Genomic DNA, 20,723 nt, shown 5'->3' on the forward strand with positions numbered 1-20,723 from the left:
CCCACACCAGGAGCAAGGCTGTGCCCCTCTGGGGCAGGACTCAGACATCCATAAATGTCCGGTGTCTGGGGCCAGGGCTGGGGTAGCAGGGGGTGGCAGAAGCTGGCCTTGCCGCCCCTCCCCCTCCTGCCTGCCCTTCTTCCCGGGCACCCAGCCTCTCAGTTCTCAGGGTGTGTTGACAGGCAGATGGGCGGGCGCAGTCTACCTCCTGGGCGGGCAGCTGCGGTCTGAGGCCCCCGCCCAGCTGGAAACCACAGTGGGAGGGGAGGGGGGTGGGGAGCAGAGGAAAGCAGAAGAACAGAGACCACCATGGGCCCTTGGAGTCGAGTCAGGGTGGCCAAATGCCAGATGCTGGTCACCAGCTTCTTTGTCCTGGTAACGGGCATGTTGGGTGGGAAGGGGTGGGGGTAGGGTGCCAGGGGAGAGGGGTGGCAGCCGTGTGACTGGGCCTCCAGCCCAGCAGTTCCCCACCCCCACACCAGCCGTGCTGTCCCCATCCTCCCCCATGGACACGCACCTGAGGTCCCTGGTGGTGGGTGCCCAGAGCACCTGTTGGGGCGGCTACCCTCCCACTGGCCAACAGGCCTGGAGGAGGCCCCAGGGGGCTGGTAAAGGGGGTTCGTGCAACGATGCCTGCTGTGGGGGGGTGGCGCTGGGTGCTCTGTAAGGGTGGGAGACGCAGCTGCTGGGGCTGGGCTGGGCCCACTCCCTGCTCAGCAGGGTGGTCCAAGGTCCCTGGTTCCTGGAGACACTGGACAATAGGGGTGTCTTTGGGGGTGGGGGAGTGTGAGCACATTTGTGTGTGTGTGAGTGGTGGGTGTTTGTGCGTGAGTGTCAGGGTGTCTACGTGTGTGTTGGAGGGTGTCTGGGGCAAAGGCTTCCCCGGGACCACCCCGCAGACACACCCGAAGCAGGGACCATCTCGGGTGAGACCAGGAAGCTGGAGGGAGGCCAGGGGTCCCCTAGGGCTAGGCACGCGCCAGCCCTGCCGTGTGCTCCACCTCTGCCCCATCAGCTACTGGGCCTCCTCTTGGCCACGGTGGCGGCTCTCACCTACTTCGGAGCCCACTTTGCTGTCATCAGCCGTGTGTCTCCAGAGGGATCCCCCTACGAGGCCCTGCACCGCGGGGGTAAGCGAGGCCCTGGGTGGCCACTGTCGGGGGGCAGGGCTTTAGTCAAGAGGTCCTCCAGTGGAACCAGACAGGAATAGGCCACGGGGTCAGGGGCAGAGGGTCCCACTGCACAGAGCCTGGGGTCTGCAGCCCCTCCCGGGGAACCCGAGGGTGGTACGACAGGTGGCATCCGGACCCTAGCCTCCGCATCCTGGAGGGGGTTGTTCCTGCAGGGGCTCGGCCCCGGGGGGGCCCTCAAGCAGCTCAAAGGGATGACCAGAGGCTTGAACCTTAGGGGAAAGCACCAAGGAGGATGGATGTGGGAAAACTGAGGCCCCCTGGGTTGGGTCGTGGTCCCAGCCCCCTGCCTTGTGCCCCTGGGGCCCCACTTTTTAACCTTGACACGAACCCCAGCCTCCCCGGAGCAGGAAGCCTGGGTCTGAACTGATAAGGTTATAGCCCCACTCAGCTGGCGGTCACTGGGGCCTGGGGGGCGGGGTTTCAAAGATAGCCCCAGCCAGTAGGCAGGAAGCAGACGTGGGGGGCAGGGCCTGCTCCTTCCCTTGGGTCCCTCTGAGTGTGCCAGGGGAGGGTGGCGGGGTAGAGGGCGTGGGGGGATGGGAGGCAGGTCCCGTCCTGATGGGGAGACAGGGCCTATTCAGAGCTCCCAGAAGTCCAGCACACACCCCCTACTTCAGGTGGATTTCGATCCAGGCTCTGCACTGGGGACCCCTGGCCTGGGCACCCCTAACCCTCCTCCTCTCTTGCCCCACCCAGCCTTCTTCACAGGGATCAGCCTGGCCGGGCTCCTCGGCCTGGGAGCTGTGCTGAGCGCCGCAGCCACTGTGCGGGAGGCCGGGCGCCTCATGGCCGGGGTGAGTCTGCACACCTCCCGCCGCCCCAGCACCCCAGGCTGGACTCTGGACTGGCGGGGCTATAAGCCTCTGCCCACTGTGTCCAGACAGAAAACGTGGACAGAGCCATGTGGGCCAGTCAGGGCCCGGCCCCCTGGCCCTACCTCACAGGTCATCCTCACCCTCTAGGGAGAGGGGGGGGCCGGGAGCCTTTCTTCCCAAAGGTCCAGGGAGGCTGGGGTCCTGCTACCCTGGAGGCCCCGGGATTTCCGGTGCATTTCATTTCCTGTTACTAGCAGACCGGAGGAGGCAGGGAAAGGCCCCTCTGCCCACCACCCCCAACCCCAGGGATCTGGGCGCCCCAGGCAGACTACAGCCCGGTCCTCCTGAGCTCCACGCTGTCCTTTGCAGCTACTGGAGGGGGTCCCACATGCCCCTGATGGTCCCACAGCAGTGGCCTCATGTCCCCATACCCACTCCTCCACACGGGCCCCTAGGTCCCTTCCGACTTGTCCTGTTGCTGCCCCTGCCAGCCCTGCCCCCTCACCTGAACTAGGGCCTGTGCTCTCACCTGCACCCCCAGCAACTCCCTGGCACATACTTGACGCTTGGGATGCTCATTGTCCAGCCTCCCTCCCTCCGTTCCTGCCTGGAGGCCCCTCTTTGGTGCCCCCAGCCCTGGGGCCAGAGACCTCCAGAAGCTCTTGTGGGGTGTGGGGAGGGGTTGTACTTCTCCAGGTGGCTGCTGAGCCCCAGGACAGCCAGGGTTCTCGGCCCAGCCTGTGTCACCCAATATTTGTTGAGTGACTCCTGATTGTAATGGGCCGCAAGGGCAGGGACAGGGCCACCTCTAGGAGCAGCAGTCCCAGGCCAGCCAGCCCTCGGTGTGCCCCTGGGTGAAGCTGGGCTTGGGCAGCTCGGCCCTAACTGGGACCCCACAGGGGGCACAAGGCAGCCCGGGTGTCCCTCCACTGTGGCTGCGGCCTGCGCCCAGGGCAGCGATTTTCAGCCTGCCACCACCGCACAGGGGTGAGCCACCAGAATCTTAAAGACAGCCAGAGACCCTGACCTCCCGTGCCCTGGAGTCATATAAAACACTGTGCAGTGGGAATAAACCAAAAGTATACCTATTTTTTTTTTGTCAGATTGACAAAAACTATATTTTGGGCAGAATTTTAGTCATTTATGTGTGCCTCAAGATGAAAAAGGTTGAAAATCACTGGCCCGGGTGGTGAAGGGAGGGAAGCCAACGGGGTAAAGGACTGCCCCCCCAGAGGAGAGCCCGCAGCTGTGGGGCCTGACAAGGGGGAGTACAGTAGGACAGGGGGCCAGCCAGGCCTGGCCAGGGGACCAGGTCAGGCCAGCGTGCTGGGCCTGGGGGGGTGGGGACCCTGCAGCGTCGGCCACCAGAGGGCGCCGTGGTGCTGGCTGAAGGCAGCAAAGGAGTTCGCCTCTTCCCTGTGTCCCCTGCTCGGTCTCGCGAGCTCAGGCCTGTTCTTGGCCCAGCCAGGCCCCAGGGCTGCCCCCAGCACCCCCTGACCCCTGCCCAGCCCTGCACCCTGACCTGGGGGCGGGGGGCAACCTGGCTCCCAGACACCTGCACGCTGAGCGGCGTGTGTGCGCGTGCTGCGTCTGGCACGTCTGTGTGGGTGCATGTGCGTGTACTAGCGCATGGGAAGGGGCTGGCGATGGCTCCCCATGGGACAGGCGTGGGATGCTCCCCCCTTCCTGCCCCCACCCCCTCCGGCCTCTAGAACAGGAAATGAGAGCGCAGCGCTTGCCAGGGTGGCCCAAGGAGGCTGTTGCGATTTATTTACGTATTTTTGTTTGGAGTGAGGACAGGGAAGAGGGCTGGGGTTGGGCCTGGCCACACCAGCCGCTGGTGCCCAGCGGGCAGAGGCCTGGGGCACGGGTGGGTCCGTCCTCCCCCCAGGACACCCTCTGCAGGGTGGTGGGTGGGCCAACGGTCGGAGGCAGGGAGCCATGCTCTCTCCTAGGAGTGAAGCGGTTTCTGGAGCATGCAGGTCCCCTGAGCTGGCTCAGGGCCCCAGCCTGGGAGGCAGCCTTGAGCGATGGCTTCCAGATGGGAAGGTGGCCCTCAGCCAGCCAGGGGGGAGGAGGGAGAGGAGGGGGAAGGGGAAGGCCAGAGAGGAAGGAGGAGGCACCTTCAAGGACGTCCTGAGACAGAGGCCTGCAGACTCCCAGGCGGGCGGCAGGACGGGGAAGGCGGGCAGCTGTCTACCTCAGCGGAGTGGGGCCCCTGCGCCCACACCCGAGCTCGGGGGCTGGTGGGTGGTCCACTCTCTCACAGAGCCACCCCCTCAACACCCACACACGGACTAATTCTGCATCCTGGCCTGGCCTTCATCCTTCCGTCTCTGTGTCTGTCTGCGCCAGCAGGCACCTGTCTGTGTCACCCTGGGCGAGCCCGAAGCCTGCCCCAGGCTATGGGCAGCCCCGGAAGGGGGAGGAAGGGGGTGACACACTGGGATCGGAGCGCCCTGCCTGAGGAGGGGGGCATGCTCTGTACCGTGGCTGCGGGCCTGCGGACACTGCGGCATGTGCGGTCAGTGGCTGGACTGGCCGTGCAGAACCAGGCTGGGCTCCGAGGTGGCGGTGACCCTTTGACACTGCCTGCAAAGAGCGCTGGGGTGTGAGTGCCTTTTTCAGGGGAGGGCCCACCGTACTCAGTAGCTTCCTCAAGCTCAGAGCCCTGACCCAGAGAGGGAGGGACAGTGAGGGGCTGGGGCTGGGGCCCTGCTCTCCAGGGACTGCCTGTCCCTTCCAGCGTGGGTCCAGGCGGTGTAAGAGTGAGGGGACCGGCACCCTTGGGCCACTGGGAGGAGCAGGGTGTGAGGAAAGGAGGGAGCTCCCTGCGGGGGAGCGGTGGTCACACCAGCTGGGTGTGTCCCCCTGGCCTAAGCTCTCCCGGCCGGAACCTGGGCTTCCGGCGTTGAGCGTTGCAGCCCCCGGGGAGCCCAGCTGTAGAGGTTGCAAAACCAAAACCAAGCCAGCTGTCCCTGCTCAGTGCGCCTGGGCCACCTGAACGGGGCAGGTTCTCCCAGACCCTGGTCCCAGGCCCACAGAAGGAGGGCTCTGCCGGGCCCCTCCCATGGGGGTCAGTGTCCCTCTCAGCAGCAGTCCCAGTGAGCAGGAGGGTCTCCATGCTGGGGACTCCTCCCTCCCTGGGGCGAGGGGTTAGCACTGCCAGGAACAGGCCCTTGGAAGGAAAGCCAGCCGTGGCGGAAGGCTTCCCGAAAGGGGCCGGAAGGAAGGGTGGAAACACGTGTGCCTGCCACCCTAGGTCTCCGCCTGGGCAATGGGGAGCTGGGCTCAGGCTTCCTAGGCCTAGAGGGAGCCCAGTGGGCCCTGCACAGCCCCATGGCTGCGGGATGACCAGCCCTCCTCTCCCCAGGGCTTCCTGTGCTTCGCGCTGGTGTTCTGCGCCCTGGTGCAGGTGGCCTTCTGGAGACTCCGCAACCCCACCCAGGTGAGCGCCCCCACCCTAGTGCAGCAGAGGGTCCCAGGATGGCTACGAGGAAGTCAGTCCGTGCTTCCTCCTACCCCCCATCACTAGAGAAGAGATAGGTGGGTGTTTGGGGACCATTACTGGGACATTGTCTCCCTGGGGGTAGGGTGGGGACACAGGCACCAGAGGGCAGGGGGCAGCAGCTGTAGAAGGAAGGAGGGGAAGCTGGTAGAGGCCTCAGACCACCCCAACTAAGCCCCCCCCAACCCTGTCTCCCCCTGGCCTGGGAAGATGGCTCCAGGGGGTTGAGAAGGGGGAGGGGCAGGTGGAGGGAGGCCCCTGCCTGCCTGAGGGATGGATTTGGGGGGAATCAGTATTCCCAAAGATTCACTAAGGGGGGTTGCACTCCTGATGGAGCCCAGCCAGGCAGGGAGAAATGCCTTGTGGGGGGGCTGCTGGGAGGACTGGGTGGACAGGGTGTCCAGGATGAACCCACAGGACCCTGACCTGCCTGGAGACGGGGCTGCGAGGTGGCCAGGGTTGAGGTACCCTGCTGGTTCCATTCGGAATGTGGGCTCTTCCCCAGGGACGGTCATGCTGGGGTGACTGGGATGATGATGCCCAGGGTAGTGGTGGGTGCGGGTGCCCACAGCAGGGGTCCATCCGTCCACCCACTCAGCCAGTGTCTTCCGGGGATGTGCTATGTCAGGAGGGCGCCCAGGGAGGCTCAGGGCCGAGGAGGCTCCTTCCCAGCTCTGAGGGAGGGAGGGAGGGAGGGAGGCCCCAGTGCCAGGGTCATTCGGCCACGTGGGGCCACAGCCCCCAGAGACCGCGTGTATGCAGGGCTAGGCGCTTACAGCCCGTGAATCTGTGGTGGGCACTCACCCCAGGGACAGCTTGGGACAGCCCTGGGGCACAGGCAGCTGCCCTCCCGGAATTCTGTCCAAACTCAGGGCCTGAGGAGCATCTGAGAGCCTGAGCCGGAGGTAGGGCTGGCGCCTTCATAAGTGAAGCTGACCCCCTGCCAGACCAGGGATGTGGGAGCAAGGCCAGGCCCACCCAGTCTGGACAGAGGACAAGGGTGCCTAAGAGGCTCAGAGAGAGGGGCATGTGGGGCCAGCCCAGCCCCAGCCCCAGGACCCTTTGCCTCTTGGGTCTGGGAACTGGCAGGACCACGAGGCTTCCAGGGCTCTGGGAAGGGACCCCGGTGGCTCCAGTCAGCAGGTGCCAGGCCAGGGCACCAAGCGAGACGGACCAGCACCAACATCTGCCCCTAGGCCCTGTGCCTAGAGCCCCTGACAGGTCAGGCTTCTCCCCGAGCCTCTCCCCATTGCCAGGATGCAGCCTCTGTCCCCAAAGGGGCCTCCCACTGGGGACCACATCTGCTTTCAGAGCTCGGCCCAGTGCTAGGTGCCGCCCAGCCCTGCAGCCCAGCTGCCCCCTGGCCAAGAAGCCACAGCTAGGAGAGGGGCAAGGGGCAGGCCACCCCCCGGTACTCAGCTGTGGACGGACCCTGGTGGCAGAGCTTGGGCCCCACCCTTTGCCTATGAGAGCCCAGACCCAGGTGAGATTGCCCCCCAGGCAGCCTGAGGAGCCCCTGGGCCAGCACACGGGGCCCAGAGAGAGACAGGAGAGCCCAGGCCATGGGCCCTGTCTGCCCTGGCTTCCTGTCACCCTCAGTTGTCCCCTTTCCTCCCACTGGGCCTGTTTCCCCATGTGCTCGGCAAGACCTGGCCCAGCGACACCAAGATGGCCCACCAGAGTGAACTTCGTTTCTGCAAAGCCCCCTCGCAGATAGTGGGTGATGAGCGATGACTTCCCCGTGTCAGGCGCCCTGCGGCCCCGGCCCCCGTGCATTAGGGTGTCTGGCTGCCCACGCCCCACCCCCCAAATGGAGAGGCTCGCAGATGGCAGCCGGCCAGGAGAGCAGGCCGGCTCTCAGGCTGAGTCCGCACTGTGCCCTGTAGGTGTGTGACCGCCCTCTCTGGTCTTTGCTCTCCTCGCCCTCCCACGTGGGCCTTTCTCCCTCCTGTGCTTCCCGGTGTGGATGAGGCTGAGTGGCCAGGCCTCGGAGTGTGGGGTCACCCTTCAGGCTGCATGTGGAGGGACACGGGCTGAGAGAGGGACAAGGTCACCCTGGTAGAGCCAGGCAGGAGGAGTCCCCACCCACCCACCATCCATGCCCCAAGTCAATGCCGCCCCAAACTGCCCACCACCCCCGGCATTATCCGGGGTCACCCACCTGTGACCAGATCAGTAAAAGGGCATTCCTCTGCATTTTGGGGAGGCTAAAGATCCCCAAAGGTGGCCTCAGCTCTCAGCAGGGCAGATCAGCCATCCTGCCTGGGCGGGCGTTTCGGCCTCCCATTTCCCAACCCTTCCCTGCCACCCCAGCAGCAGTCTGGGTCACTACATGGGTGGTCCCAGGCAAGACAGCTCCCAGGGTGCCCTGGGGCCCCCCTGGCTCTCCTGGGGTGCTACAGACCCTCCACCTGCTCTCCTCGGAACCTGTGTGTTTACAGCTCCAGCCCAGGATTTGCAGGGGACAGAGACACAGGCCACGGCCAGTGGGGGCTCCGCTCAGGGCAAGGCAGGGGTGCTGGCCGATGGCTCCCAGCTGGGCCTCTTCTCTGTCCCACCCCCGCCACCACCCCCACCAAAATTGTCCTGGTCTGGTCCATCCTCCAACTGGCCCTCAAGGGTCAGTTCTTGGGGTCCTGCTTGACCCCAGGCCCCCATCTGCCCAGGCCTCCTGGGGGGCTCTGTGCATGTCCAGGCCCACGTGGGCTCCCAGGTGAAGGAGCCCTGGCTTCGGAGTCCAAGGTCAGCCTCTCCAACTGGCGCTCGTGGCTGCTGGGGCCTCTCTCCTCGGTGCTGAGAGGAGCGTGGAGACCCTGCAGTGGGGCCTGTGGCACGGCAGGGCGAACCAGTGCATGCGAAGGGCTCAGTGGGGCCCCCTGGCACCCCAAGCCAGGCTGGCCCTCCGTCCTCTGTTGCGCGGTCTGTGCAGAGCTGCCCAGGGCTTGCCCAAGGCGGTGGTTGGGGTCAGGCCGAGCCTCCTTCTGGTGCCCGTCACCCTGGATCATGGGCGGGGCCTTGGCCTTGGGGCACCCCAGGCCAGATCCCAGCCAGGCCCCTTTGCTTATAGCCCCGTGGGCACAGAAGCTGTGCTCCTGGGGGTCCAGAGCCTTTCCCCCACCCCATGCCTCTCCCCAGAGACCCCCTAAGCTGTCCTAAATCAGGGTCAGGATGGCTCACCCAGGGCCCCCCAACAGATGGGAAACCGGAGGACAGAGGAGGGCAGGGACCGCCATGTCTGTGCTGGACTGGAAGCCAGGCTGCCGACCCCGGCAGGGTGGGGGAGGGGCCCTGGCAGGCGCCCCAGAGCTGGCAAGGGCCAGCGGTGTGGGGACCGGGTGGCCGTGCAATGAATGCAGAGCGAGAAGACAATTAATTATGCGCCAACCACAGCCCGGGAGCCACTGCCACCGCCCGCCTGTCCCCAGACGGGGCCGAGGAGGTGAATTGCCTGACTCTGCTTAATAATTCATTCTCGGATCAAGTACACGGGTGCGAGGAGCAGACTGGAAGGTCGCTGTCCTCACAGCTCCCCTCCCCCAGGCCCTCACCCCAGGCCACTCCCCTCCCCGACCGTCCGGCCACCATGTGGGCTCCGGTCAGAGTGGCTGTGGGGTCCATGGGGCTGGTCTGCAGAGCCACCCCAGCCCCCACAGGCCACCCCGGAGCCACCCACATGGGTTCAGCAGACGCTGAGGGTGGTGGCACAGCCCAGAGTCGCCAGGCCCGGCTGAAGGCCTGAAGTGGGGACTGCGGACTCCCCGAGAACCTGGTCTGTGTGAGTGTCTCACATGCGTTGTCCAGCGAGAGCCGTTTGCAGCCAGGAGCCCCCCTGGAGGCACCCTCGGAGCCCTGGAAGACGGGCTTGAAGGGCACAGCACCCTGGTGTCAAGCCGTGGCCCCTCCAAGGCCCCAGTGCACCCCCAGTTTTCTTAGGGAGAATATCGCCCTGGCTCCTCCAGCAGGCCTTGGGCAGGGGGTGTAGCTTGGCCGCGTCTGCTCCGTGGCCCTGCTTCTGGGGCCTTGGGGACGGGGACAAAGCTGGCAGCTCAGCCACAGCGAGGGCCATCCCTCCTGACAATATAGTAACGACCCCAGAGCATCGCTGAGGAGCTGAGGTCTGACAATCGGCCCTGCCGGCCGTCTCTGTCCAGGCCCGGCTTCGCCAGCCCACTGTCCGTGTCCAGAGACAGAAGCAGATAGATGCTTTCCTCGGCTGGCTCTCCATGCTCCTCAGGACCCGAGCTTCGGTCTCTGGCTCATCCTGCAGGACCACCAGGGGGCGGGGGGCAGGGGCAGGAGAGGCATTCACAGCCAGTTGAAGTCCGGGAGCCACCTCGACCGGCCACCCAGGAAAACTGGCTCTGCCCTTGGGGGCTCTGCTTGGGGAAGGAGGCTTGGGCCCTTCAGACAGCCCTCCGCGGCGTGGCCGGGGCCCGCCCTCCGGGAGGGCTTCATGGAGACCCTCCTGGCACAGGTGGAAGATGCCGTGTTGGACACCTACGACCTGGCCTTCGACCGGGCAATGAGGAGCTCGCCTGGCGCCTGGCGACAGGAGCTGCTGGCCATCCAGGACACGGTGAGTGTGGTAGGGGGCCCCCCTCACCGGCAGCTCTGGGCTGGTCAGCCTCCCACTATGGTGCCCCCAGCTGGCCAGGGTCGGGGGCTGACCAGGGTGCCCAGGACACAGGCCATCGCTGCCCCGAGGACAAGGACTCCATCCTCCTCCCTCGGCCCTGATAGGCCGCTACCGAATCTGTGGACTCCAGAGCAGAATGCAAGGCCCACTGTCCAAAGCTGACTCAGAATGGCCGGCCGCTGATGGTGCGGCTTTGACAGGGCCCTGGTTCACAGCCCGCGAGGCTGGCCCAGCCCTGGCAGGTGTGTGCGGTCTGCCCGCAGGTGGGCAGGCGGCATCAGTGAGGGCCTGCCGGTGCAGGAGGGCCCTCCTTCCTCAGGGAAGCCCACTGGGCAGACAGGGTCCCCCACAGAGGCAGCCGCCTTGCCCTGAGCCCCATTCCTGATCTCTTGGGGGCCCCAGCTCTGCTGGATGCTTGTGCCTCAGTTCCCCCTTCTGCCCCACAGGGATCCTGGGGTTCGGGGAGCCAAGGCCCCCTCTGCCTGTCCTTGCAGTTCCTGTGCTGTGGGAAGAGCTCTCCTTCCGGCCTGCTGGGCAGTGCTGAGGCCGACCTGTGTCCCAGAGAGGAGGCCACCTCACAGGTGAGGGGGAGGGGCCGACGTTGGGGGACCTGCCCACCGCAGGGCTCAGGAAGGCTGCAGGTGATGAGGGGCAGCAGGGAGAGGTGGCCGTGCCAGTGAACCAACCTTGACACAGGCCAGGCTCCATACCCCATCCACTGCTTCACTTCAGCTCCGGCCCGCAGGCTCCCCAAGGTCAGGCGCAGTGCCAAGCACTGAGGCCCTGCCCTCGGAAGCCTCCAGAAGAGCTGGGGCTGAGGGTGGCCAGGGCCGAGGGTCAAACAGCAGAGGCATCTGCTGTACAGGGACGAGGGGTCAGTGTCTTGTGGGCCCCCGAAGGAGCCAGCATTCCAAAAAGGAAGCATGCCCACTGCAGGGCCAGCCTGTGCCAGTCTGGCCACCAGAGGCTCCCGTCAGAATGAGACCAGAGGCAGGAAGCCCCTTCTTCCTTAAGGCCTGGAGAGGGACTTGGCAGCCCCCTCCTGCTGGCCAGCCTCCCCCACTGCGGCCTGCCCAGCTCCCCTCCCCCGTAGTCCGGGAAACAAACCACCCCTATCTCTTGGGCTCCTGGCGGCCCTCCAAGAGACAGACAGGAGGATGCACGCGGCAGAGGCCCAGGGAGGGATGCAGCTGGCACAGTACCTTCAGACCCAGCGGGGCTGCCCGCTGGGAGTGGGTGAGGGCAGGGGAGGGCCCAGTGTGCTGGGGAGGGGCGAGAGCGGAGAGGCTGGTTCACGCCACCCAGGGAGAGGCCTCGGGTCCCATCTGCATGGCAGGGGTGAGGGCCGCACACACACCACACAGGCCTCCTGCGCAGGGACTCGGGTGCTGGGCAGGCTCTCCGCAGACCTGCCCTGGGGGCGGGGGTGGGGATGGTGTCCTGGTCAGCGGGTGGCCCAGAGCTGCCTTCTGAGAGAAGAGGGACCACCTGGAGGCCTGATTTGGGTCCCTTTTCCTGAGGAGCCGTCCGGCCACGCTGCAGGACCTGCCCAGGGCTCTTGGGACTGTATCCCAGCAGGAACAAATCGGAGCGCTGGCTGGCCTCGGTGGGCTCTGCAGGTCCCAGGGTGGCAGGGAGGGGCGGGCCGGCGGGACCCATCACGCTGCCCCCTGTCCAGGACTGCCTGCAGGGCATCAGGAGCTTCCTGAGGACACACGGACGCGCCGCCTCCATCCTGACCAGTGTGGGCCTGGCCTCCATGGTACCTTCCCCACCGCCCCTTCCGCCACCCCCGTTGGGAGGGCTGGGCTGCCCCCAGGGAAGTGGCCTGGGGTGGTGGACCCTCCTGTCTCCCTTCCTGAGATAGCTGGGCACCCTATGGCCTGGGTCACTTCCTGGGGAGGCGGGGAGTCCCCCAGGGAGACACTGGTGCAGGTGCCCCCCGCCTCCGCCCAGGTGTACGCAATGCTGCTCAGCTCCTTCCTGTGGTTCGCCATCTGCTCCGGCCGAGGCCTGGACCGCAAAGGGGCCTATGCCCTGAGCCCCCGGTAGGCCTGCCCGCCCCTCCCCCAGAGTGGGGCCCCTGAACCCAGGCCAGGCTGATGCCCTAGCAGACCCCTGGCCACACGGAGGGAGGGGGCGACTGCAAAGTGCCAGACCTGCATGCTCGTCACCCTCCTCCGGCACAGGGACCCCCTGCTGGTCCCCAGCCCCTACCAAGACCTGACCTCACAGGGGCCATGTCCACCTGCACCAAGAGATGGAGGCTCCCGGGGCCCCCACACCACAGCCCCAGTGATCTCGGGGAACCCCCGGGCTCCCTGTGCCCAGGGAGCAGGGGACCCTGGGCCCGGCCACCAAGCAGTCCCCCCTCAGTGCTCACAGCCATCCCTGCTCCCTGCCCCACCCCCGTCACCCCATCTGGCCAGGTGGGTCTCCCCGACCCTGCCGAGGCACCTGCCCTGCCCCTCTGCATTCTAGAACAGCCTCCTCGTCCTTCTGCCTCTCAGAGCCCGTGGCCGCCAGCCCCAGGAGCCCAGCTTATTCAGACGCTGCCAAGAGGGGCCCACCCTTCATCACCTCGATGACCTGGGCCCAAGCAGACGGTCAGGTGGCCCTCGGCTGCTCCAGGACCACTGATGCTCTGTGTTGACTCCCTGTTCTGCCACCTGTCTGCCCATGGAGGCACGGATACCCTGGCCTCGGCCCCCCGTGCTCCTCTAGAGAATGAGCTGGGCCCCCCACATTGTGCTGGGGTGGGGAAGGGGAGCCCGGCCAGAGAAGCGGCCCCATGTCTGCCAACGGGGTCGGGGGTCCCACACAGGCTCCCTGGAACAGGCTGGGAGCTGGGTAAAGCAGGGGAGCCTGGCGGGCTCTGCAGGGAGGCACAGGTCCCATGGGGCCAGGACCATGGCGCCCCTCTCGCTTGCCCTGCCCCCCACCCCTACCCGCCACCGTCTCCAAGGTGTGGGGAGTCCTGTGCGAGAACTTCTCCGACTTCCCTTCTCCACGGGCTGGAGAGTGCGCTCCACCCTCAAGGGCTTGATCCTGTGGCCAGACGAGGCAGGGGGCCCCCCTGTCGTAAGGAGAAATCTCATCACATGTCCAGGGGTGCTGCGTGCACCAGTGGACAGCCACACTGCCTGTCTGAGGAACTGTGACTGTCCCCAGTGGGGGACAGGGGCTGCGTCCTTTGCTCAGACCCCACAGCCCTGAGTCAAACAGCACCGTACTTTGCCCCAGGGAGGCCGAGGCCCAGCGCAGCTGACGGAGCAAGGGCGGCAGGGCCCTCGTAGCTCCACAGAGGGGGGCCAGGCCTGGCCCACCAAGGCCATCCAAGGGGGACATCCATCCAGGGATGTACAGCCAAAGAAGTGACAGGCACCCGCCACTGTCCCCCGTTGTGTCCCAGTCCCGCCCCTGCGTCTCCCACACATGCACCTCCCAAAGCAAGGGCGCGCCCACCTGCCCAGCACACAGCTGCCCTCCCGCCTCGGTCCTTGCCCCCAAAGGGAGGCACCCCAGCGTCTCACAGGCCATGTTTGGTGACAGTCGGGTGCATTCCCGTGCCCTGCCCTGTGGTTCTGCCCTTGTCACCTCGTTTTCCCCGCAGCTTAGGAAATAAATTGCAAATAGGTGCCAGCACAACAGTGGTGGAAAGAGGGAGGGAAGAGAGGCAAAGTTAGTGAAATTCTGTAAGACGGAGAGGCCGAGCAGGAGAAGAAATTTTGCCGGAAGCCATAGACCGCTCCTCCGGCCGCTGGCCCAAGACTGATGTCCACGGGGAGCCTCCTCCTCTGTGCCCAGCCACGTGCTTGCAGCCCACCCGAGCCCCGCTCCTGGGGGGCGGTGCCCACTAACATTTCGGAGGGATCTGAGGAAGGAAGACAGTCACACCGTGGCCCTGGTCTTCCACCAGCCTTCACGACTGGAGGGGGCAGGGTGAGGAACGGCCTCGGGGACCCCTAATCCCACTCAATGAGTAGTAACACCCCGTTTCCTCTTGTTTGGACTGCCCGGCCGTCACCATGACCCCTGCTGGTTGCTTAGCCCAGCGGCACAGGAGCCCTAAATGGGCTGGGTGGCACCCGCAGCCACCAACTTGAGGACTCTGTGACCGTGTTCTCCAGTGTTCCTCTGTTTTTGCAGCCAGGAGACGGAGGACCAGCAGGGCCCAGGGCACACTTTTGGGAAGGGCTCACTAGCTCTGATCCGGAGAGGTGCAGCCCCACCCACGCCCATGCACTCTGGTGGGGGGCAGAATGGCACCGTTGCCTGGTTACCGGGGCCACATCCTGCAGAGCACCCCCGTCCAGATGACGCTCCTCGGCCAGGGAGGCCAGTTGAAGTTGACAGCGATCCAGTGGAGCCATTCGTTGATTGAGAACCATCAGCGTGCCACCCCGCGGGAGAGAGCCGCCGCGCTCAGAACACCCAAGTCGAGTCGGGGCGCAGGCCTGGGTTGCAGGCTGGGTCCTCGGCGAGGGGCGCGCCAGAGGCACCGCGCATTGATGTGTCTCTCCCTCTCTCTCTCCCTCCCCCTCTCTCTAAAGATAGAATAGTTTTTGAAAATTAAAAAATACATAAAAAGCGGATACACAGGCGCCCCCGGGGGAGCACTGCCTGCCACACCTGCCGCACCTGCCGCACCTGCTCCAGCCCGGGGCACCTGACCCCACGGCCACAATCCCGCCACCGCCTGATTGCACGGCCCCCACGAGGACCAGGCCGCGAAGAGCCCGCTTCCCTCTTCTCCTGCTCACTCGCACGGCTGGGACCGAGGTGGCCCCCAGCCCCCAGCCGGCAACGGCCTGGGGCTTGTCCCCCGAGGAGCCCTGAGCCGGGAGTCGGTGCTACGCCGCGCGGGACCTGGAAGCCAGTAAATGGCTCAGTTTGCAGCTACTGAGCTTTGGGCTAATGGGCGGCCTTCTGCGTCCCTCAGCTGTCCTTCGGGAAGAGAAGCTTCCCCTTCTTGACCAGGACTGCTTGCAAGGTTCTCAGTTTTATTTCCTCTTTCTTCGTTTCAAAATAGTTGATTTATTTATTGTCAGAGACAGAGGAAGGGAGGGAGAAAGCAAGGGAGAGAAACGTCCTGGGAGAGAAACGGTGGTGGGTCACCTCTCTCGTGCACGCTGACCAGGGACCGAGCCCACAACCCAGGCCTGGGCCCCTTTCCTTTCCCGGGGCACCGCCCGGCCCCCTGAGCCGCCCCGGCTGGGGCCACACTTTCATTTCTTCTTGAGTCTGTTTGTCACTGTTTCGTTTCATTTCATCGACTCGCTCAGATTTCGGGGTCGAGAGCTTCCCCCCAAACACTCGGATGATGTAATAATTCTAGGTTACCGGGGGTCACCAAGAGCTGCGCAGGGAGTTTCCCGCCCCTTCACCCCGTCTCCAGGAAGACTGCTCGAGGAATCTGCTGTCTCAGCTTCCCTCCTGGGCCCTACAGATGCTGATAAAACCCTGAACTAACAAGAAAACAGGGAGAGAAGCGGGCAGCCGAGGGAGGTCCCAGTACAGTGGAAATCTTTAGATGGTCAGGAAATGCGATGAACCGGAAGGATGCTGCTGGGGGACAGACAGGGGTCTGCATGCAGTGCCGTCCAGGTCGGGTGGGCCCAGGGACCCCCATCTGGTCCCCCAACATTAAAGGGCCCCAACAAGGCTGCTCTGTCTACCCCAGTTTGGAGGGATTTAAAAAGCAGGAAGGTGGAGATTACAATGGACGTCCCAGCTGGGACCGCCTGGGGCAAATCAGGCAGGGTGACCAAGGTAAAGACGGACAGGAGGGTCCAACCCTGTGCTCGAGCCCCCATGGGGACCCAAAGCCCTTGAAACAAAGTGGGCTCAAGGGTCCAGGGCCCAGGAGAGACCTCAGGAGCCCGAGGCCCTGGCACCGACGAGACCGGGACAGTATGGAAACACGAGGGCCTGGGAGTGGAAATGTCACACCTGCTGTGCCTGGTTGCACGATGCGGCTGGACTCGTGTGTGAGAGGGAAGCAGATTCCGGCCTCCCCCTTCCCCCCAAAACACGCCTGTACGGGAAATCGTTGATTAAAGCCGATTATTTTTCAGAAACCAGGCTCAGAAAAAACCAAACCCCAACCCTAACCTTGGACCTTCTCCCTAACGGTGTAAGGGATTTAGATAAGGAGCCATCCGGAAGGGAGGTAGCATGCAGTTGACTGCTGGTTAGAGGGCTGGCGTGATAAGGGACGGCCCAGCACGCCCTGCGGTCGAAGTCCTCCCGGGCCCCATTGTCAGAGATGGTCCAGCAAACGTTTGTTTAACAAACATTAACTGCTTTTCTCTGCCTTTGAAGTACCTTCTTGCTCTTTGAAATCCAAACCGCAGTGCACCCCACCTCCCCCTTCCCCTTAGATCTGATGGCAGGCCAGCTCTAGCCTGGGGTCCCCGATTCCTACGGACAACCCTGTCCCTACGTAGGTGATAAATTTGGTCATTTCCTCGTTGTTTCCGTGCCACCTGTCAACCTGGGTGTTAGTCCAGACAGGACTTAGACGGGTAGGCGGAAAATGACTTTTCCTCCCGGGCTGTCGGACAGGGGGTCACTCCCCTGCCTTCGGCTGTTAAACCCCAGGCAGGTAAACGCCCCTCCAGCAGCAGACACGCTGATGGCAAACCGGAAGCTTGCCTGAGCCCCTGGTGCGGAGCAGAAGCCGGAGTGCGGAAGGGACCAGATCTCTGTGCCGTGGCCCGGCGTGGGGGTGGAGGGGTCCCCTCGGCTCATGGCCCAAACCTGTGTGCACCTCCCAGTGACGACCACGGATGGGAGAGTGTCCACGCGGGGGCAACCGTGTGCTCGCCAGCAGATACTGAAACTGCCGGACTGGAGAACAGAACACAGACCTGAACCTGAAACACCCCCGACGTCCTGGGTGACACCCGCCGAGCAATACTCTTCGGGGAAATGCAGCCACTTCCTTCAGGCTGCGGCTGGGGAATCGGCGGGGACACCCCAGCAGGGAGCCCCTCTGCCCCTGGCCTGGCTCTGAAACCAAGGAGGGGGGCTGCCCGAGTCTATTGTCACTTGACCGGTGCCCACGAACAGCTCTCCACTTCTCCACTGACGGCCAAAGAGAGGCCGGGTTCCGGGACGCAGCCCCACAGTGGACAGCAGGCTGATGGACGAGAGAAAACAGGTCACAGCTCAGCAGCTGACCTGCACGCTGTCCCCCCACCGATGGGAGAACTGAATGTGTGAAAAGCCCCGTGTTGCGGTGTCTCCTGCCTCCTGGGTGGCGGCCAGTGGCCTGGCCGTGTGGTCCAGCACAAGGGCGACGGGGTCCCATCCTATGTGAGGGTGCCCAAGTGTGGCACAGCCCCGCGGAGGTCACCACAGGAACTTGAGGGGTGCACTCAAGCCGGACACGTCAGGGCCCACCAGGAGAGCCTCCTGGCGGGCTTGGAAGGTGACTGTCATCGACAAACTTGTCAGCGGAAGAAACATCCAAACTGTAAAACCTTTGTGAGCTTATCTGAGCCCAACCGACCACCACTGCCAGGAAGAGAAACCTCAGCGGATTGAGATGCTCCAGAGAAGGGCAGCTCTGCCCCGTATTTCCTTCATCCACATCAAAAGAGGGGTGTCGGGGGTCACCTGGAATCCAAGGGTGGTAGACTGGGGAGGCGGGAGAAAGCAGAGCCGGGAATCTCCGGGACTGGGTAGGAGGCAAACAGATACACACGTGCTTCCTTTACACATGCCGGCGCGGGAGAGCCCACAGCCGACAGTGATCACGAAGACCGAGACCGGGAGGGGCCCGCCTCCGGCAACGTTGTTTAACTTTCCCTCTCAAGAGGGCTTTGGCCGTTCTGGGGCCCCTGGATTTCGGACGAGCCTGGGGAAGGCCAGCGGGGACGTGGGTAGGGTTGCAGGGAGCTGCAGGTAGTTTGGCGACCACACCGAGTCTCCCGCCCGTGCCGCGGCTCCCTCTCCGCAGGGTCAGCTCCCAGGTCCGCGTTGAGGACGTCTGCTGGTTCCCGGTGCACACGCCTCACGCTTCTTGGGCTAAATCTGTTCCCAGATAGTTCGTTCTGTCCGCTGCCGTCAGAGTGGGACTGTCCTCCCCACGCCTCTCGCTCGTGTGGGGCAATAAAACCAGCTTTTGCATGTTGCCCAACCTGCCCATTGCTGAACGCACCTAGTTGTTTCCCTGGGCTTTGGGTGGGATTCGCAGGGTTTTCTACACATAATATCATGTCCTGTGCGAACAGAGATAATTCATGTCTTCCTTCCGGGGACGGGCGCCTTCTTATTTCTTCTTCTTGCCCACGTGCTCCGGCCAGGACCCCCTGGACGATGCTGAGTGAGCCGTGAGGGGGCGGCTGTGCCTTGTTCCTCCTCCGGGCCCGTCGGGAGTGTTGGCGGCGGCGGGTGGGTCTTTGTGGCTGGAAGGCATGCCCTTCAGCGACGGGGGCCGCAGCTTTTGCCATGACCTGCCGCTGGGTTCCGGCACAAGCCTGTGCTGCCTCTCCTGAGCTGCTCTGAGCACGTCCCTTCTCCACTCCAGCGACACGGGGTGCACCTCCACTGTCTTTAGGACGTCCGAGTTGTCCTTTCCCAAAAATGCATAGTGCCACCGCTTGAGGCCTGCCTCTGACCCTCAGCGCGGCACAGGGAGGGAGGCAGGCTCCCCCGGGGGGCATTCTCGGCATCACCAGCCTGTCGTTTGTGTGGTCTGGGTTGGTTTCCATAGGAAATGGGGCTCGTGGTCCCCCAGACAGTGTGGCCCCGTAAGAGTGGTGAGTCGCCAGCCCCCAGCACTGTGCTGGCAGAGAAGCCGCTCAGCCCAGCCAGCTCCAAGGAGGCAGGGGCGTCCCGCCTCCGATGGGCCAGGCCCACTCTGGTCCCTGCACGCTCTGGTCCGTCTGGCCCTCCCGCACACCCCACGGCAGGTGGGGAACTGAGGAACCGGCCCAAGGTCACCAGGCGGGGAAGACTCAGAACAAAGCCAGCCGAGCAACTGGCCTGCCCTCCCCTCCCACAATGAGCCCCAGCTGACCTCGGCGGAGGGCAGGAGAGGCACAAGAGGGTGCCCCACCGGGCGTGGCCCAGGCAGGCCTCTCTTCTCTCTTCCTCATTCTCTAAGGCACCCCGCTGTGCCTCTGTCCGAGCATCTCCTCTGGTGGGGGTGGGGGGATGTGCCAAAGCTCCACCATCAGCGCACGAGGGAGCCTTTCCCAGGACGTGGCCCCGGTCCCAGTGGCACCCGCGTCATTGGTGCCTGTGATGTTCAGTGTCAGTGTGACTGGGCCCAGGATGCGCAGACAGAACATCAGCGTCCGGGGTGTCCCCAGGTGAGGTCAGCATTGGAATGGGTGGGCTCAGTGAGCAGGCGGCCCTCCCAGAGAGCGGGGAGGGGCCCTTCCAGACCACCAAGGCCTGCGCAGCATGGAAGGCGGAGGAAGGAGGTATTCTCCCTTCTCCCTGTCCCACCCCTTGACCTGGGACATGTGCTTTTCTCCAGCCTCCCATCTGGGACTCCCGCCGTGGGCTCCCTGGCGCTGGGGGCCTCCGGACTGGAACTGAACCACAGCCCCCCCACTTCCTTCCTGGACACAGCATCCAGGAAGGGTCTCTGGCTTACAGGTGGCAGGTGCGGGGACGTCCGGGCCCCATAATTGCCATGACGATATGCAGTATATAACACGCACACACATGTCTCCTGCTGGGTCCGCCTCTCCGGAGAACGCTGACGCGTGTCGGCGGGTCCCTTCGGTCCTCGCCGGGTCAGTTGGTGGGCCACAGGGCCGCGCACTTCAGAAGGGGTCCCCGGGACAGCCCGCACGTGCCCTGACCCTTGTGCCTGCGAGTGCCAGTCCCCTGGGGGGCCGAGGCCGCCCGCTGCCCCTTGAGTCCCTGTTTGGCCGGGGGGCCAGGCCCGTGGCTTCCCTGCGAAACCCTCCCATCGCTCCCACTGCATTTGCAATCAAAGGGAGCTCCGGCCTCCTCACATCTGCCTGGCCTTGGCGTCTAGCCCTCTCCCCCGACTGCACCCTAGCTTCCGCCCTCCTGGCTTCTCTCCGCTTCTCCACCCTGTCCCCCCTGTGCCTGGAAAGCAGGGCCCGCTCCCTGAGAGCCCACCGAGGATGCCTCCAAGCGTTCCCACGGGGGTGGGGGAAGTGCCCCTGTTGCTCCAGGATGCTGTGTCAAGTATCCTGGGAAGTCCCCCCTTCCCAGAAATGAGGAGACATGATGGGCAGCTGTCGCTGTCACCAGGGCCTAAGGCCCGTGAGGGAAGGGGTCCTGGGTGACCAGGTCACACAGCCAGCGCCTGGAACGTGCCCGGCACACGTCGGCACGCACTGAAGATCCAGCCATCGAGTGGAGCACACTGCAGGCTGTCAGGACAGGCCCAGCTGGCCTGCGCGACCTGCGTGGGAGAACAGGGACCCAGGACGCAGAGCACCAGGTCACACTGCAAGGCTCTGCCCTGGCCCCACTTGCTGAAGGTGGGCTCGACGTCCCCTCCTCCTCCCCGGAGGGCCCAGGGAAGACCACTCTTTGAGGGAGGATCCCACCCACACCTTTGGCAGGAAATGTCG

The 20,723-nt window shown here is 64.7% G+C and overlaps 1 protein-coding gene across 5 annotated transcripts; it reads left to right on the forward strand.

Annotated features, from left to right (window-relative positions):
- The first annotated feature begins 252 nt into the window (after positions 1-252).
- On the forward strand, positions 253-18,403 carry TSPAN32 (tetraspanin 32). Of its 5 annotated transcripts, none has more exons than XM_045183212.2 (9): positions 253-375; positions 1,016-1,130; positions 1,890-1,987; positions 5,382-5,456; positions 9,991-10,092; positions 10,599-10,733; positions 11,831-11,914; positions 12,109-12,200; positions 12,663-14,436. In XM_045183212.2, exons 1-9 carry the CDS (start codon positions 310-312, stop codon positions 12,790-12,792), a joined length of 897 nt encoding a protein of 298 aa, XP_045039147.2. In that variant the 5' UTR covers positions 253-309; the 3' UTR covers positions 12,793-14,436. The 5 variants fall into 5 exon arrangements, 4 of the variants coding, with proteins under 4 accessions (XP_045039147.2, XP_024430344.2, XP_045039149.2 ...); XM_024574576.4 differs by having other exon boundaries at positions 10,647-10,733; XR_006653160.3 differs by lacking the exons at positions 11,831-11,914; positions 12,109-12,200 and adding an exon at positions 16,756-18,402 and having other exon boundaries at positions 14,302-15,145.
- The last annotated feature ends 2,320 nt before the right edge of the window (positions 18,404-20,723 follow it).

The sequence above is a fragment of the Desmodus rotundus genome, chromosome 5, assembly GCF_022682495.2.
Source record: "Desmodus rotundus isolate HL8 chromosome 5, HLdesRot8A.1, whole genome shotgun sequence".
Lineage (NCBI taxonomy): Eukaryota > Metazoa > Chordata > Mammalia > Chiroptera > Phyllostomidae > Desmodus > Desmodus rotundus.

Bases quoted from the DNA above. Each gene is read 5' to 3' on its own strand.
- TSPAN32 (XM_045183212.2), top strand. From the start codon at position 310: ATGGGCCCTTGGAGTCGAGTCAGGGTGGCCAAATGCCAGATGCTGGTC. The intron at 376-1,015 runs GTAACGGGCATG...CTGCCCCATCAG, and splicing joins TCACCAGCTTCTTTGTCCTG to CTACTGGGCCTCCTCTTGGC. The intron at 1,988-5,381 runs GTGAGTCTGCAC...TCCTCTCCCCAG, and splicing joins CCGGGCGCCTCATGGCCGGG to GGCTTCCTGTGCTTCGCGCT.